Source organism: Oncorhynchus nerka, linkage group LG25 (assembly GCF_034236695.1).
Source record: "Oncorhynchus nerka isolate Pitt River linkage group LG25, Oner_Uvic_2.0, whole genome shotgun sequence".
NCBI classification, from domain to species: domain Eukaryota; kingdom Metazoa; phylum Chordata; class Actinopteri; order Salmoniformes; family Salmonidae; genus Oncorhynchus; species Oncorhynchus nerka.
Genome location: NC_088420.1, coordinates 57481409 through 57498940, shown reverse-complemented (window position 1 = coordinate 57498940; position 17532 = coordinate 57481409). Strand labels below are relative to the sequence as shown.

Here is a 17532-nt window from a genome sequence, read left to right as displayed (position 1 = left end):
TGTGCATACAATCCAAGTCATATTGTCATTCATAATCTTATTTTTAACCGTATATCTTTGCAAAGGTGTTCCTTGTGTCAATTCAGAGCTTGGAAATATTGGAATAATGTGCTTAAGAGGACTCTCAAGGCGCACAACAGGATAACACAACAACCACATGTTCAATTGACAATCATTGCTTAAATGGATGTGGTCGATAGATTTGTATAGGTGTAGCAGTGTGATGTTGTTCCCCTATATTATGCACCAAATTGCACACAAGGACCAATTCAAATAGGCCAGGTATAATTTGATAATAATAATAATTCAGTGTATTTTTTTTATTGAATTACAGCTGCATAGCTAATGTTTTTCTTTGGTGTAAAAACACTTTTTCATATCAATATTGTTCATACATGTGATTGTATATTTTGGTTTGGCCCATCGCGGGTTTACTGCATTTCCATACCCCCTTATTGTTCTCTTTTGCCTGCCCTTCAGCTTGCAAGGTACGTTGTCCTTGGCTCCGAAATTGTTCAATATAAAACCGTGGTAATGTTACACAATGTACTGTTATGCTACCATAAGTTTGTTACAATGTGGATAATATAAAGATGTATGTTAACAAGGTTCACAAAGCTCGCTAACTGGGGTATCTATTGTAACTTGTGAGTACTTGGGACAGTGTTTGAGTGAGTGTCCGTATGCTTGCGCAGGTGCCTGAGAGCTAGGACTGCGCCAAGGGTTAACCTAATGTGTGTTGTCTCTTCGTGTGCAGGGCAAATAAAAAAATATTAAACTAGCAGACCTCCAGTTGTGGCAGCGTCCTAATTAAAAGTACACAACGCAGAACGAACCACGCAACATAGGCATATATAAATAATGTATTTACCTTGTAAGGCAAGATTGGATTAGTTGGTCTAAGCAACATGCACCTGGATAATCGCGTCATGAATCGGGAAAGGCTCCTATATCCTCATATACACATTATGACATAATAAAGAGTTTAATCGTTCACGAAATAAAGACATAGAAGCATACCCATTTATACAGGTTCTACACATTCCATTTCTCCATGGCAATAGAATGTAAACATTCTAATTTGCGCCAAACATCGCCTACAACTCCATTCTAAGTGCAGCATATTGGACGACTCCACAGTCATTGATCATTCGCGACTTTAAGTCATTCCTGCTATCTCTAGAGCATCCCGTGTATCTATAGCGCTGCATTTCTTCCCCATCTTACCATGGATAGGGTTTGGTGCATTCCAGAGATCACTTATGGTCCCACAAAGGTAATCTTAGGAGAAACTCATTTTAGCATACTGTAAATGCCTGTGCATAATGTGCATAACAAAGCATCATTACTTTGATTATCTTCAAAGGAATTCTGTAGAAGCAGCCTTTATTTTCAGACTCTGCAGGCCTGCTGGGAGGAAACATATTACAATAAACAGGTAAGATCCATCCCACAAAAACATAAACAACAGAAAGAGAGTTGTATTTCAAGACAGTTTAGAGAAGGTGGTCATAAGAGTTCTTAATATCACTTGCAAATTGTGGGGCATGAGCAGTTGTGAAATGTTTAGAGAGGCCCTTCTGAAAGCACATATGGTATTTCGTGGCACGGTCTCACACCTTACCTCATCTTGCAGAAGAAGCTCATGGTCCACTATCTGCTGCTCCAGAGTCAAGGCCAGGTCCCGCCCCATGTCACCACGGAGCACATGAGCAACTGGCTGGTGTCTCAGGGCAAAAAATCCCTTAGGGAGAGGTGAGTACCACATCAGCACTCACCTTCACTGCCATTTCCTGCCACCAGCAGCACTCCAGGAGGTGTGGGTAAAATAAGCAACAGAAAAATCAGAAGCCAGGAAAGTTGAATTGCTCTGTGTTTTATTTGAAGGGTGTGGAGGGAAACCCTGGAGCAGGGAAACGACTTCGCTCGGCTGGTAAGAGAATGAGAGTTGGAGACATACTACAAGTTAGTGAGCCTTTCAACAACGAGTTAGCACAGCAGAATTAATCTGTTGTGAAATTACACTAATGGGACTTCCTGTTGTATACTGCAGGCCTGGGATGTAAACACTTGCCTAAAAATGATGAACATAGAGCACGAGGCTTTCTGCAAGCTCCGCCGCTCCATGCACCCCACCTCGCCTGCTGACATGTGAGTTCCATGTACTGCCCTGCATATGACTTGATCCATTTATCTACATATCTGGAACTACGCAGAAACAGACTAAGACAGTGTTCTAAGTGAGTACATTGCACATCGTTTAGCTTTGTTTTCTCCTTATTGTTGATTTCAGCGATCCTAAGGTCCACAGCATCGTGGAGAGAGCTGTGAGGAGCATTCTGGGCGAGCAGTCCAATGAGCCCCGTAGCAACCTGCTCAGCCCATCTCAGTTGGTGGTGGAGGTGGTGCCCAGGCTCCTCCTGGCCCTGTGGTTTCAGCCAGAGGAATGCCATTCAGAGCACCCGATCCTTATAAGTGGGATGGCCGTAGGCATGGTGGCGGCCGTAGTGGAGAAGCTCTCCTGCATGTTAAAGGACCCTTCCCCTCACATCCCTTTCTCCCGGGCTGCTGCTTTTGACTCTGTGCGGTCAATCCTCGGGAGAATCAGTCAGTCCTTCTCCACCGATGACCTGCAGAGCCCTTTTTATATGAGCGCTGTCTGTGCCTTTGTGGCGGACGAGGTGCAGAGCTGCTTCCAGCCCCCTGCAGCCACCCTACCAGTCCCCCCTGTCCTCGTGGTGGGCGTTTCCACCACATTACCAGCTGACATCCAAGCAGGTGAGTAGCAATGATAGAGAGCACTCTGACAGATGCCTGTTCTGATGACATCTTGGTGCCTTGTAGTAGTAGAGCTCATCAGGATTGTTGTTGTCACCCACAATACAGACCCGGCTTCTTCCCACCTGGAGGTTGAGGACATCACCCATAACACAGAGGCAGACCCAGCATCTTCCCACCTGGAGGTTGAGGACATCACCACTAACACAGAGGCAGACCCGGCATCTTCCCACCTGGAAGTTGAGGACATCACCACTAACACAGAGGCAGATCCGGCTTCTTCCCACCTGGAGGTTGAGGACATCACCACTAACACAGAGGCAGATCCGGCTTCTTCCCACCTGGAGGTTGAGGACATCACCACTAACACAGAGGCAGACCCGGCATCTTCCCACCTGGAGGTTGAGGACATCACCACTAACACAGAGGCAGATCCGGCTTCTTCCCACCTGGAGGTTGAGGACATCACCACTAACACAGAGGCAGACCCGGCATCTTCCCACCTGGAGGTTGAGGACATCACCACTGACACAGAGGCAGACCCGGCATCTTCCCACCTGGAGGTTGAGGACATCACCCCTAAGACAGAGGCAGATCCGGCTTCCTCCCACCTGGAGTTTGAGGAGATCACACCTAAGACAGAGGCAGATCCGGCTTCTTCCCACCTGGAGGTTGTGGACATCACCACTAACACAGAGGCAGATCCGGGTTCTTCCCACCTGGATGTTCAAGACATCACCCCTAATACAGAGGCAGAGCCCATCTCTTCCCTCTTGGAGGTTGTGGACGTCACACCTGAAGAAAGGACTCTCACGATGGCCGTCTTCGCCACTCTGCCAGCTGACATCCAAGCAGGTGAGTAACACTTAGAGAGCACTCTTGACAGGTGCCGTTTGTCATGACATCTTAGTAGAACCTTTCAACTGGCCAGTGTTTAGAAGCTACGGTTTGCATTTGTTTACATTCTGATCCTCTTTCTTCCCTTTCCAGAGGATGTTGCTGTGGTCACCCCGGATGTCACCCCACACGTCACCAAGGATGTGACACTGGATGTTCCATGCAGAGCTAGGAAAGGGGCAGTCCGGCGATTATTTTGCAGGCTTTGGAGGGCAGTGTGCTGCTGCGCCTGCCACAAGGAAGAGGAGGAACAATATTAATTATTCATCACACCTGTAGAAAAGGGATTGAACCATAGACCATTAAATTATTCGCATTTTAATTGAACTAAGTTCTGCTTTTCTTCTGTTTACTACTTAATTTCAGAACTTTTCTATAAACTTTCACTTTGCAAGTGTGGATTAGGTTGTGTAAATAAGTGGGAAACATCCCAATTTTAATGCTTTGAATAATTTACTTTGTACATTAAAAAAAAAAGTATTATTTGACAATAAAAAAACGGAGGGCGCTCAACCAACTTTCAGTTGAAGTGCAACCAAAAATTTGAATCATCATAGAAAAGGAAAAAGCCCAACTCTTGTTCACTATAAAAAAAAAATGCATTGTTTTATTCAAGCAAGGTTAAAAGATTAACGTTTCGGCCTAGTCTATGATGATATGCAAGTTGTGTTTGCCCAGTAAAAGGGTGACCCAGACTCACCCTGGTTCTTGAGGGTTGAAGACAGTGAAAAATGATCATTAAGTAAATGGGACTTTTCAACTATTGAATAAAAATCTTTAATGAACATGAATTTAAATACAATTGACTTGAGGATCAGAGCAGGCTAACTGGATAGGCCTGAAGGCCCTCTGCCTCTACCTCTGTGTGGTTCATCTCAACCAAGAGGTTGTGTGGGTTGTCTTTCTCTCTGTGGGTGTGAATCACTATGACTTCTCCCTCTGCCTGCCATTTGACTGATCAGAAGCCTTAAGTTCTTTCTTGCTCACATGAACAGGAGGAATGGCGTCTGGGGTAACCTCCTCTATCTAATGCCTTTTCCACCTCCTCTTTCTGTCTGTGTTTGACTGAGGTCACTCGTTCTCTCTCCATGGGTGTTGGATAGTTCCTAGTCCTCTGTGTCTTTGTGATGGTGGAGGGAGTTAACCTGTTCCGGCTCCCTCTAAGGGTGTGCACCGTAATCTCTTTCGGTGTGTTGAGGGGTTCAGTGGTTTTGGAGGGAGTCTGAAGTTCGATCTCTAGCGATGACTGTGGGGTCTGTCCCGTGGTGGTGTCCCCCTCCCTCCTAAGGAGGAGCCACTGAGACATGTGATGAGGCCAAGAAAGATCTCTGCAAGGACAGTTTAGGATCACAACATCACAACACTGCTGCTCATTCATATTCAAACACACCTCAGATTACGGACACCAACATGGACGCCCCCCTTAAGGACCTATTGTCCTTAAGGCTTTTAATACAGTCTTTTATCTCAATTTCAGATAACTCATCATCACAAAAATCCCTGAAATCATTATCTATCTTCTTAGCAATTTTTGCAACACGTCATGCTCTATCAACTGAGCTACGAAGGAGCACGTCGACGTCACTAGAATGATGACAAGCCATTTTAACGGTTTCTAAAGGGAATCATAGAATTCCAAACTCATTTCTATGGCAACACAGTTGTCAATTTTGTAAACAATCATTTTCGAACATGTGTTGCCAAGAGACATCTAACCGACGTTCTATGGAATGTTTTCTGTGCGAAAACAACAACTTCAGTTTGCTGCTGACAACAAACTTGTTTGATTTTTGAGACCTGAGAACAATCGACTGGAAAATGCCTGGGTGCTTTTCAAGACTGGCGGAGAGAGTGCGTGGACGTCGGCGGCCTACTGCGTCGACAGGTTGTTCAAATTCATTTGTGGCTTGTTTTTCTTGTCTTTTTCCGTTTTGCAGGGTTCGTGATCGTCGACAGGTGGACAGCGACAGCGACTTCGAAGAAGGTATGTGGAGTTTAAAACTCTTATTTTACTACATTTAACAATGTCATTATAATTTGCGAAATGTTGTGTATTTCTATCATTCAGACTTGGCAAAAATGCTTGTGCTAGAGATGTTGTAGCTAGCTAGCTTACTAGCTAACATTAACTTTAGTAACTGTTGCTAAGCGATCGACTTTTGCTACCTAGCTAGCTAGTATTAGCAATCTTGCTACGTTTTATGTCCTAACAATAGTTTATTTTATATTCCAATGTTTTAGAAACAACTGTCCTGGATGAGGTCCAGTTGGATGTGCCATTGGATGATGTGCCAGATGTTCCACAGCTGCCAGTCCTCCTTGATGCCCAGAATGCTGCTATCATCCTTGAGGATGTGCCAGATATGCAGACTATCCTTGAGGTACAATTTTCTGAAAGTTTGGGGTTTTATGTTTGAAAAATATCCCTGATATTCAAGTTGTGTCTCTTTGACATGCAACAAATCTCTTGTCTGCTTTCTGCTTTAGGAGGCCACTGGCAATTGGCAGTTGATTCTGATTAGGTTCAGCCCCCTATAAAGGGCCTGTTGTTATCAGGGTAAGAGACCCCCCACACACACACACACACACACACACACACAGTCACATCATGGTTACAATGTTTACTGTTTCCAACATGAATGTATTGTAATGTGCAGAACAATGCTTGGTGGTTAAAGCTTGGAGAACTTTCCAGTTCATCAGCCCCATCATCACCTACATGCGTGGGGGATCCCAGGGGCGGCAGGGTAGCCTAGTGGTTAGAGCGTTGGACTAGTAACCGAAAGTGTTGCAAGTTCAAATCCCCGAGCTGACAAGGTACAAATCTGTTGTTCTGCCACTGAACAGGCAGTTAACCCACTGTTCCTAGGCCGTCATTGAAAATAAGAATCTGTTCTTTAACCTGTTGCGACGAGCAATCCCGTATCCGGGAGCGTAATTATAGCCTCAAGCTCATTACTATAACGCAACGTTAACTATTCATGAAAATCGCAAGTGAAATGAAATAAATATATTGGCTCACAAGCTTAGCCTTTTGTTAACACCACTGTCATCTCAGATTTAAAAAAATGCTTTTCAACCAACCCAGTGGGTTAACTGCCTGTTCAGTGGCAGAACAACAGATTTGTACCTTGTCAGCTCGGGGATTTGAACTTGCAACACTTTCGGTTACTAGTCCAACGCTCTAACCACTAGGCTACCCTGCCGCCCCTGGGATCCCCCACAAGCATTTGTGTAAGAGTATTGATAGCTAGCATAGCATTAAGCCTAGCATTCAGCAGGCAACATTTTCACAAAAACAAGAAAAGCATTCAAATAAAATAATTTACCTTTGAAGAACTTCGGATGTTTTCAATGAGGAGACTCAGTTAGATAGCAAATGTTCAGTTTTTCCAAAAAGATTATTTGTGTAGGAGAAATCGCTCCGTTTTGTTCATCACGTTTGGCTAAGAAAAAACCCCCGAAAATTCAGTCATCACAACGCAAACTTTTTTCAAAATTAACTCCATAATATCGACAGAAACATGGCAAACGTTGTTTAGAATCAATCCTCAAGGTGTTTTTCACATATCTATTCGATGATAAGTCACTCGTGGCAGTTTGGTTTCTCCTCTGTTCAAAATGGAACAATGCACGCACCTGGAGATTACGCAATAGTTTCGACGGAGGACACCGAGTGGACACCTGGTAAATGTAGTCTCTTATGGTCAATTTTCCAATAATATGCCTACAAATACGTCACAATGCTGCAAACACCTTGGGGAAAAGACAGAAAGTGTAGGCTCATTCCTTGCGCATTCACAGCCATATAAGGAGACATTGGAACACAGCGCCTCAAAAATCTGGCTCACTTCCTGTATGAAATTTCATCTTGGTTTCGCCTGTAGCATTAGTTCTGTGGCACTCACAGACAATATCTTTGCAGTTTTGGAAACGTCAGAGTGTTTTCTTTCCAAAGATGTCAATTATATGCATAGTCGAGCATCTTTTCGTGACAAAATATCTTGTTTAAAACAGGAACGTTCTTCATCCAAAAATGAAATACTGCTGAAATACTGAAATACTGCCCCCAGAGGTTCAAGATTTAGTTGGAGGCGTGCATGGCCACGCAGTCATGGGTGAACAGGGAGTACAGGAGAGGGCTCAGAATGCACCCTTGTGGGGCCCCAGTGTTGAGGTTCAGCGGGGTGGAGATGTTGTTACCTACCCTCACCACCTGGGGGCGGCCCGTCAGGAAGTCCAGTACCCAGTTGAACAGGGCGGAGTCGAGACCCAGGGTCTCGAGCTTGATGACGAGTTTGGAGGGTACTATGGTGTTAAATGCTGAGCTGTAGTCGATGAACAGCATTCTCACATAGGTAGTCCTCTTGTCCAGATGGGTTAGGGCAGTGTGGTTGAGATTGCATCGTCTGTGGACCTATTTGGGCGGTAAGCAAATTGGAATGGGTCTAGGGTGGAGGTGATATGGTCCTTGACTAGTCTCTCAAAGCACTTCATGATGACGGAAGTGAGTGCTATGGGGCGGTAGTCGTTTAGCTCAGTTACGTTAGCTTTCTTGGGAACAGGGACAATGGTGGCCCTCTTGAAGCATGTGGGAACAGCAGACTGGGATAATGATTGATTGAATAAGTCCATAAACACACCAGACAGCTGGTCTGCGCATGCTCTGAGGACGCAGCTGTGGATGCCGTCTGGGCCTTCAGCCTTGCGAGGGTTAACACGTTTAAATGTTTTCCTCACATCGGCTGCAGTGAAGGAGAGTCCGCAGGTTTTGGTTGCAGGCCATGTCAGTGGCACTGTATTGTCCTCAATGCAGGCAAAAAAGTTATTTAGTCTGCCTGGGAGCAAGACATCCTGGTCCGTGACTGGGCTGGTTTTCTTCTTGTAGTCCGTGATTGACTGTAGACCCTGCCACATACCTCTTGTGTCTGAGCCGTTGAATTGTGACTACTTTGTCTCTATACTGACGCTTAGCTTGTTTGATTGCCTTGCGGAGGGAATAGCTACACTGTTTTGTATTCGGTCATGTTTCCGGTCACCTTTCCCTGGTTAAAAGCAGTGGTTCGCGCTTTCAGTTTCACGCGAATGCTGCCATCAATCCACGGTTTCTGGTTTGGGAATGTTTTAATCGTTGCTATGGGAACGACATCATCAATGCACTTTCTAATGAACTCGCTCACCGAATCAGCGTATTCGTCAATGTTGTTGTTTGACGCAATGCGGGACATATCCCAGTCCACGTGACCAAAGCAGTCTTGAAGCATGAAACAAACTAAATCCGAAACAATACCATGTGGCCCAAACACTCACACGGAAACAAACACCCACAAACCAAAAGTGAAACCCAAGCTACCGGTCCCACAAACCGCGGACCCAGCTTCCGGCAGGGCAGGCGGAGGGGTAGGTTTCGGGTCGAGAGCCAGACCCGGTCTAGTAATGAGGGAATGTAAACCAGGTGTGTGGGAAAACAAGACAAAACAAATGGAAAATGAAAGGTGGATCGGCGATGGCTATTAGACCGGTGACGTCGACCGCCGAAAGCAGTGGAAGTCGTGACAGAACTGTTTAAAACCATCAATCTTGTCATCGTGATGTCTATAAACTTTTAGACTAACATCACCAATCTGAGGTTAACATTGTGTAATTCCACTAAGATTTATAGGGTGAAAATGCAAGCTTGTGTAAGGTAGTAACACACACTGTCAGCATTAGGGAAATTTGCGCAATATTCAATTTACTATGGCAAAGAAATTCAACATGTCAATTTAAGATTATTGTATTTGTTGCCTACTCACAAAGTATTACCAAAAGTACAGTGTAGGATCGGAGGTGCTGGGGGATGGAATGGACGGACCCCGATCCAGACGTCCGCGGTGGCCAACAGGTTATCCAGCCGAATGGATAAATCCTCCAGCTGGTCGAGGGTAAGGGTGGTGTCCCTGCAGGCCAGCTCTCGACAAATGTCCTCACATAGACTACACCGGTAATGGTCGATCAGGGCCCTCTCATTCCATCCCACGCTGGCAGCCAGGGTCCTGAAGTCCAGGTGACGGAGGGGTGGACAGCGGTGTGGGTTGTGGTGTTGGTTGGGGTGAAGTTGATGGAGGTGTGGGAAAACCCCCTCTCTCCCATCGTTCCTTGGTGAGCAGCACGCGATCCATGGCTGTGCCAAGATGTTGGAGCATAGTCGCGTGCTACTGGACGCGTTCCTCTACTGGTACAGGAGGACTGGGTGCACCTGCTGATTCCATATTTTTGGTGCGTGATTCTGTCAAGTGTCAGTGTGCAGAGGTGAGGACGGAGTCAGACGCAGGATACAGAACTGAGAAAATAACGTAGTTTACCTGAAAAATAAACAATCATAAATTCCACGCAGGGAAAAACACAATGACACAGAAGACTAACACTCAACAAGGAACAATCACGCACAAAATATCATGGGAACCAGAGGGTTATATAGGGAAATAATTATAACGTAATTGGAACCAGGTGTGTACAATCAAGACAAAACAAATGGAAAAAGAAATGTAGATCGGTGGCAGCTAGAAAGCCGGTGACAACGACCGCCGAACACCGCCCAAACAAGGAGAGGCACCAACTTCGGAGGAAGTCGTGACACAACTAAACACCCTGGATTCTTTACACACACATTGAAAGGCAAAAATCTCAAATTTGGACTCATCAGACCAAAGTACAGATTTCCACCAGTCTAAGGTCCATTGCTCGTGTTTCTTGGCCCAAGCAAGTCTCTTCTTATTATTGGTGTCCGTCCTTTAGTAGTGGTTTTAATGGAGCAATTCGATCATGAAGGCCTGATTCACTCAGTCTCCTCTGAACAGTGTATGTTGAGATGTGTGTTTCTTGAACTCTGTGAAGCATTTATTTGGGCTCCAATCTGAGGTGCAGTGAACTCTACTGAACTTATCCTCTGCAGCAGAGGTTACTCTGGGCCTTCCTCATGAGAGCCAGTTTCATCATAGCGCTTCATGGTTTTTGCGACTGCGCTAGAAGAAACTTTCAAAGTTCTTGAAATTTTCCTTATTGACTGACCTTCATGTCTTAAGTAACAATGGACTGTTGTTTCTCTTTGCTTATTTGAGCTATTCTTGGCATAATATGGACTTGGTCTTTTACCAAATAGGGATATCTTCTGTAAACCATCCCTACCTTGTCTCAACACAACCTATTGGCTCAAACGCTTTAAGAAGGAAAGAAATTCCACAAATTAACTTTTAAGAAGGTACACCTGTTAATTGAAATGCAATCCATACCTCATGAAAAGGTTTGAGAGAATGACAAGAGTATGCAAAGTGGTCAAGGAACAGGACGGCTACTTTTTTGCTTACTACATGATTCCAAATTGTGCTATGTCATAGTTTTGATGTCTTCACTATTATTCTAAAATTTAAAAAATTGTAAAAAGAAAGAAAAACCCTTAAATGAGTAGGTGTGTCCAGACTTTTGACTGGTACTGTATATATTGTGACATTGCAAATATGGTACAATCCAGGGGTGCAAAGCTCTTGGAAACTTACCCAGAAAGACTCACAGCTTTAATCACTGCCAAAGGTGATTCTAACATGTATTGTGAATACTTAAATGTGAATACTGTGTGATTATTGTAAATGAGATATTTCTGTATTTCATTTAATACATTTGAGAAAAGAAAAAAACATATTTTCACTTTGTCATTATGGGGTATTGTCTGTAGCTGGGTGAGATGATTAAAAAAAATCATCATCATTTAATCCATTTGGAATTCAGGCTGTAAGAAAACAAAATGAGGAATAAGTTAAGGGGTATACCTTCTGAAGGCACTGTATATATGCAAGAAAGTGATAAATGAGCGACTCTTTGAAAGGGGTTCATATAAACATTGCCTTATTTAAAAATAAATAGCTATCATGCTATAATCGGCATAGTTTCTCAGACCAAATCTTCATTCTGGTATAAAAAAAGCAATCTGATCATACTCCAGTAAAATACACGCTACAGGGAATGCAAAAAAAAATGGCTTCTGCAAAGCACATATACATTGATTTCATACTTCGGGTCTTTATTCAAACACACTTGGAATAAAATGCTCTTTCAGTATTTTGTTGCAGGTTGTGCAATGTTCAAAAGTGTGTGAGAAATTAGCATCAATGTGTGTGTTTGTGTGTGGGGTCAAGTTTGGACGGTCGTACATATGCAAATAGCCGAGATTGTATATTTCAGGACCATGGACAGCAGCGATATCGGCATGGCGATATCTGTCATCCAGCACCACATGACAGTAGACAGCGGCCATCTCATGTGAAGTTGGCACTGGGGAAATCCCATGTAATGAGAAACGAGGCCAAGGAGGAAAAAAGACTGAAGGAGAAGACTCCCACAGGAACTCTATGCTATAAACTGTTCTGCCACATTCCCTTCAAATGTTACATCTTTCAATTTGTAAATAATAGGGAATACAGTGGGGCAAAAAAGTATTTAGTCAGCCACCAATTGTGCAAGTTCTCCCACTTAAAGATATGAGAGAGGCCTGTAATTTTCATCATAGGTACACTTCAAATATGACAGACAAAATTATTTTCTATGAATTTATTTGCAAATTATGGTGGAAAATAAGTATTTGGTCAATAAAAAAAGGTTATCTCAATACTTTGTTATATACCCTGTGTTGGCAATGACAGAGGTCAAACGTTTTCTGTAAGTCTTCACAAGGTTTTCACACACTGTTGCTGGTATTTTGGCCCATTCCTCCATGCAGATCTCCTTTAGAGCAGTGATGTGTTGGGGCTGTTAGTGGGCAACACGGACTTTCAACTCCCTCCAAAGATGTTCTATGGGGTTGAGATCTGGAGACTGGCTAGGCCACTCCAGGACCTTGAAATGCTTCTTACGAAGCCACTCCTTCGTTGCCTGGGCGGTGTGATTGGGATCATTGTCATGCTGAAAGACCCAGCCACGTTTCATCTTCAATGCCCTTGCTGATGGAAGGAGGTTTTCACTCAAAATCTCACGATACATGGCCCCATTCATTCTTTCATTACATTACATTTACATTTAAGTCATTTAGCAGACGCTCTTATCCAGAGCGACTTACAAATTGGTGCGTTCACCTTATGACATCCAGTGGAACTGCCACTTTACAATAGTGCATCTAAATCTTTTAAGGGGGGTGAGAAGGATTACTTTATCCTATCCTAGGTATTCCTTAAAGAGGTGGGGTTTCAGGTGTCTCCGGAAGGTGGTGATTGACTCCGCTGTCCTGGCGTCGTGAGGGAGTTTGTTCCACCATTGGGGGGCCAGAGCAGCGAACAGTTTTGACTGGGCTGAGCGGGAACTGTACTTCCTCAGTGGTAGGGAGGCGAGCAGGCCAGAGGTGGATGAACGCAGTGCCCTTGTTTGGGTGTAGGGCCTGATCAGAGCCTGGAGGTACTGAGGTGCCGTTCCCCTCACAGCTCCGTAGGCAAGCACCATGGTCTTGTAGCGGATGCGAGCTTCAACTGGAAGCCAGTGGAGAGAGCGGAGGAGCGGGGTGACGTGAGAGAACTTGGGAAGGTTGAACACCAGACGGGCTGCGGCGTTCTGGATGAGCTGTAGGGGTTTAATGGCACAGGCAGGGAGCCCAGCCAACAGCGAGTTGCAGTAATCCAGACGGGAGATGACAAGTGCCTGGATTAGGACCTGCGCCGCTTCCTGTGTGAGGCAGGGTCGTACTCTGCGGATGTTGTAGAGCATGAACCTACAGGAACGGGCCACCGCCTTGATGTTATTTGAGAACGACAGGGTGTTGTCCAGGATCACGCCAAGGTTCTTAGCGCTCTGGGAGGAGGACACAATGGAGTTGTCAACCGGGGATAGAGTCAAGCGGGCAGGTTGTTGGGCGGCCGGCCGTCACAAGACGCGAGATTTCATCTGGAGAGAGAGGGGAGAAAGAGGTCAGAGCACAGGGTAGGGCAGTGTGAGCAGAACCAGCGGTGTCGTTTGACTTAGCAAACGAGGATCGGATGTCGTCGACCTTCTTTTCAAAATGGTTGACGAAGTCATCTGCAGAGAGGGAGGGGGAAGGAGGATTCAGGAGGGAGGAGAAGGTGGCAAAGAGCTTCCTAGGGTTAGAGGCAGATGCTTGGAATTTAGAGTGGTAGAAAGTGGCTTTAGCAGCAGAGACAGAAGAGGAAAATGTAGAGAGGAGGGAGTGAAAGGATGCCAGGTCCGCAGGGGAGGCGAGTTTTCCTCCATTTCCACTCGGCTGCCCGGAGCCCTGTTCTGTGAGCTCGCAATGAGTCGTCGAGCCACGGAGCGGGAGGGGAGGACCGAGCCGGCCTGGAGGATAGGGGACATAGAGAGTCAAAGGATGCAGAAAGGGAGGAGAGGAGGGTTGAGGAGGCAGAATCAGGAGATAGGTTGGAGAAGGTTTGAGCAGAGGGAAGAGATGATAGGATGGAAGAGGAGAGAGTAGCGGGGAGAGAGAGCGAAGGTTGGGACGGCGCGATACCATCCGAGTAGGGGCAGTGTGGGAAGTGTTGGATGAGAGCGAGAGGGAAAAGGATACAAGGTAGTGGTCGGAGACTTGGAGGGGAGTTGCAATGAGGTTAGTGGAAGAACAGCATCTAGTAAAGATGAGGTCGAGCGTATTGCCTGCCTTGTGAGTAGGGGAGGAAGGTGAGAGGGTGAGGTCAAAAGTGGAGAGGAGTGGAAAGAAGGAGGCAGAGAGGAATGAGTCAAAGGTAGACGTGGGGAGGTTAAAGTCGCCCAGAACTGTGAGAGGTGAGCCGTCCTCAGGAAAGGAGCTTATCAAGGCATCAAGCTCATTGATGAACTCTCCGAGGGAACCTGGAGGGCGATAAATGATAAGGATGTTAAGCTTGAAAGGGCTGGTAACTGTGACGGCATGGAATTCAAAGGAGGCGATAGACAGATGGGTAAGGGGAGAAAGAGAGAATGACCACTTGGGAGAGATGAGGATCCCGGTGCCACCACCCCGCTGACCAGAAGCTCTCGGGGTGTGCGAGAACACGTGGGCGGACGAAGAGAGAGCAGTAGGAGTAGCAGTGTTATCTGTGGTGATCCATGTTTCCGTCAGTGCCAAGAAGTCGAGGGACTGGAGGGCGGCATAGGCTGAGATGAACTCTGCCTTGTTGGCCGCAGATCGGCAGTTCCAGAGACTACCGGAGACCTGGAACTCCACGTGGGTCGTGCGCGCTGGGACCACCAGATTAGGGTGGCCGCGGCCACGCGGTGTGGAGCGTTTGTATGGTCTGTGCAGAGAGGAGAGAACAGGGATAGACAGACACATAGTTGACAGGCTACAGAAGAGGCTACGCTAATGCAAAGGAGATTGGAATGACAAGTGGACTACACGTCTCGAATGTTCAGAAAGTTAAGCTTACGTAGCAAGAATCTTATTGACTAAAATGATTAAAATGATACAGTACTGCTGAAGTAGGCTAGCTGGCAGTGGCTGCGTTGTTGACACTACACTAATCAAGTCGTTCCGTTGGGTGTGATAGTTTCGACAGTGCTGCTATTCGGGGGCTAGCTGGCTAGCTAGCAGTGTTGATTACGTTACGTTGCGTTAAAAGAACGACAATAGCTGGCTAGCTAACCTAGAAAATCGCTCTAGACTACACAATTATCTTTGATACAAAGACGGCTATGTAGCTAGCTATGTAGCTAGCTACGATCAAACAAATCAAACCGTTGTACTGTAATGAAATTAAATGAAAATGTGATACTACCTGTGGAGCGAAGCGGAATGCGACCGGGTTGTTGAGAGAGGAAGTTCAATTCGGTGGACGTTGGCTAGCTAGCAGTGTCTCCTACGTTAAGGACGACAAATAGCTGGCTAGCTAACCTCGGTAAATTAAGATAATCACTCTAAGACTACACACTCTAAACTACACAATTATCTTGGATACGAAGACAGCAAAGACAACTATGTAGCTAGCTAACACTACACTAATCAGGTCATTCAGTTGAGTGTAATAGTTTTTAGTGCTGCTATTCGATAGACGGTGGACGTTAGCTAGCTGGCTAGCTGGCTAGCTGCTGGGCAGATAGCAGTGTAGACTGCGTTAGGACGACGAAATACGATAATTACGCAATTATCTTTGATACAAAGACGGCTATGTAGCTAGCTAAGAAGAAATTGCTAAGATTAGACAAATCAAACCGTTGTACTATAGTGAAATGTAATGAAATGTAATGAAAAGTTATACAACCTGCGGCCGAAGTGCGAATGCGACCGCTCGCTCCAACGGGCCCCAACGGGCTCCTTTACACGGATCAGTCGTCCTGGTCTCTTTGCAGAAAAACATCCCCAAAGCATGATGTTTCCACCCCCATGCTTCACAGTAGGTATGGTGTTCTTTGGATGCAACTCAGCATTCTTTGTCCTCCAAACACGACGAGTTTTTACCAAAAAGTTATATTTTGGTTTCATCTGACCATATGACATTCTCCCAATCTTCTTCTGGATCATCCAAATGCTCTGCAGGATTTGAGTCCCTGGCGGCGTAGTGTGTAGGCTTTGTTACTTTGGTCCCAGCTCTCTGCAGGTCATTCACTAGGTCCCCCTGTGTGGTTCTGGGATTTTTTCTCACCGTTCTTGTGGTCATTTTGACCCCACGGGGTGAGATCTTGCGTGGAGCCCCAGATCGAGGGAGATTATCAGTGGTCTTGTATGTCTTCCATTTCCTAATAATTGCTCCCACAGTTGATTTCTTCAAACCAAGCTGCTTACCAATTGCAGATTCAGTCTTCCCAGCCTGGTGCAGGTCTACAATTTTGTTTCTGGTGTCCTTTGACAGCTCTTTGGTCTTGGCCATAGTGGAGTTTGGAGTGTGACTGTTTGAGGTTGTGGACAGGTGTCTTTTATACTGATAACAAGTTCAAACAGGTGCCATTAACCCCTTGAACCTCTGGGGGCAGTATTTCATTTTTGGATGAAAAACGTTCCCGTTTTAAACAAGATATTTTGTCACGAAAAGATGCTCGACTATCCACAGGGATGCTGGCCCATGTTGACTCCAATGCTCTCCACAGTTGTGTCAAGTTAGCTGGATGTCCTTTGGGTGGTGGACCATTCTTGATACACACCGGAAACTGTTGAGCTTGAAAACCCCAGCAGCGTTGCAGTTCTTGACACAAACCGGTGCGCCTGGCACCTACTTTCATACCCCATTTAAAGGCACTTAAATCTTTTGTCTTCCCCATTCACCCTCTGAACATACAAAATCCATGTCTCAATTGTCTCAAGGCTTAAACATCTCCTCCCTTCATTTACACTGATTGAAGTGGATTTAACATGTGACATCAATAAGGGATCATAGCTTTCACCTGGATTCACCTGGTCAGTCTGTCATAAAAAGAGCAAGTGTATATTAGTGTAAAAAAAATGACATTGCAGAGTATTTTTGTAGATTGTCCCAAAAACATTCACACAACAAAATGTGAAAAATTTCATGGGTGTGAATACTTTCTGAAGGCACATATATTATTCAGTGTATTTGAAAATTCAGACCCTTTGACTTTTCCCACATTTTGTTATGTTACAGCCTTATTCTAAAATTGATTAAATAAAACATTTTCCTAATCAATCTACACACAATACCCCATAATGACAAAGTGAAAACATTTTTAGAAATGTTTGCACATTTATTACAAATAAAAAACAGATACCTTATTTACATAAGTATTCAGACCCTTTGCTATGAGACTCAGGTGCATCCTGTTTCGATTGATCATCGTTGAGATGTTTCTAGAACTTGAATGGAGTCCACCTGTGGTAAATTAAATTGATTGGACATGATTTAGAAAGGCACACACCTGCCTATATAAGGTCAGTTGACAGTTGACAGTGGATGTCAG

General features: G+C 45.1%; 1 protein-coding gene across 1 annotated transcript; it reads left to right on the top strand.

The window, feature by feature from the left end:
* The first annotated feature begins 1891 nt into the window (after positions 1 to 1891).
* LOC115108945 (uncharacterized) lies at positions 1892 to 4417 on the top strand. The gene is made up of 5 exons (XM_029633496.2): positions 1892 to 1933; positions 2054 to 2151; positions 2294 to 2778; positions 2887 to 3633; positions 3769 to 4417. Exons 2-5 carry the CDS (start codon positions 2081 to 2083, stop codon positions 3933 to 3935), a joined length of 1470 nt encoding a protein of 489 aa, XP_029489356.2. The 5' UTR covers positions 1892 to 1933; positions 2054 to 2080; the 3' UTR covers positions 3936 to 4417.
* Positions 4418 to 17532: the final 13115 nt, after the last annotated feature.

Coding starts and splice junctions, on each gene's coding strand:
- LOC115108945 (XM_029633496.2), top strand. CDS start 2,081: ATGATGAACATAGAGCACGAGGCTTTCTGCAAGCTCCGCCGCTCCATG. Junction 2,152..2,293: donor CCCACCTCGCCTGCTGACAT/GTGAGTTCCATG, acceptor TGTTGATTTCAG/CGATCCTAAGGTCCACAGCA. Junction 2,779..2,886: donor ACCAGCTGACATCCAAGCAG/GTGAGTAGCAAT, acceptor CCCACAATACAG/ACCCGGCTTCTTCCCACCTG.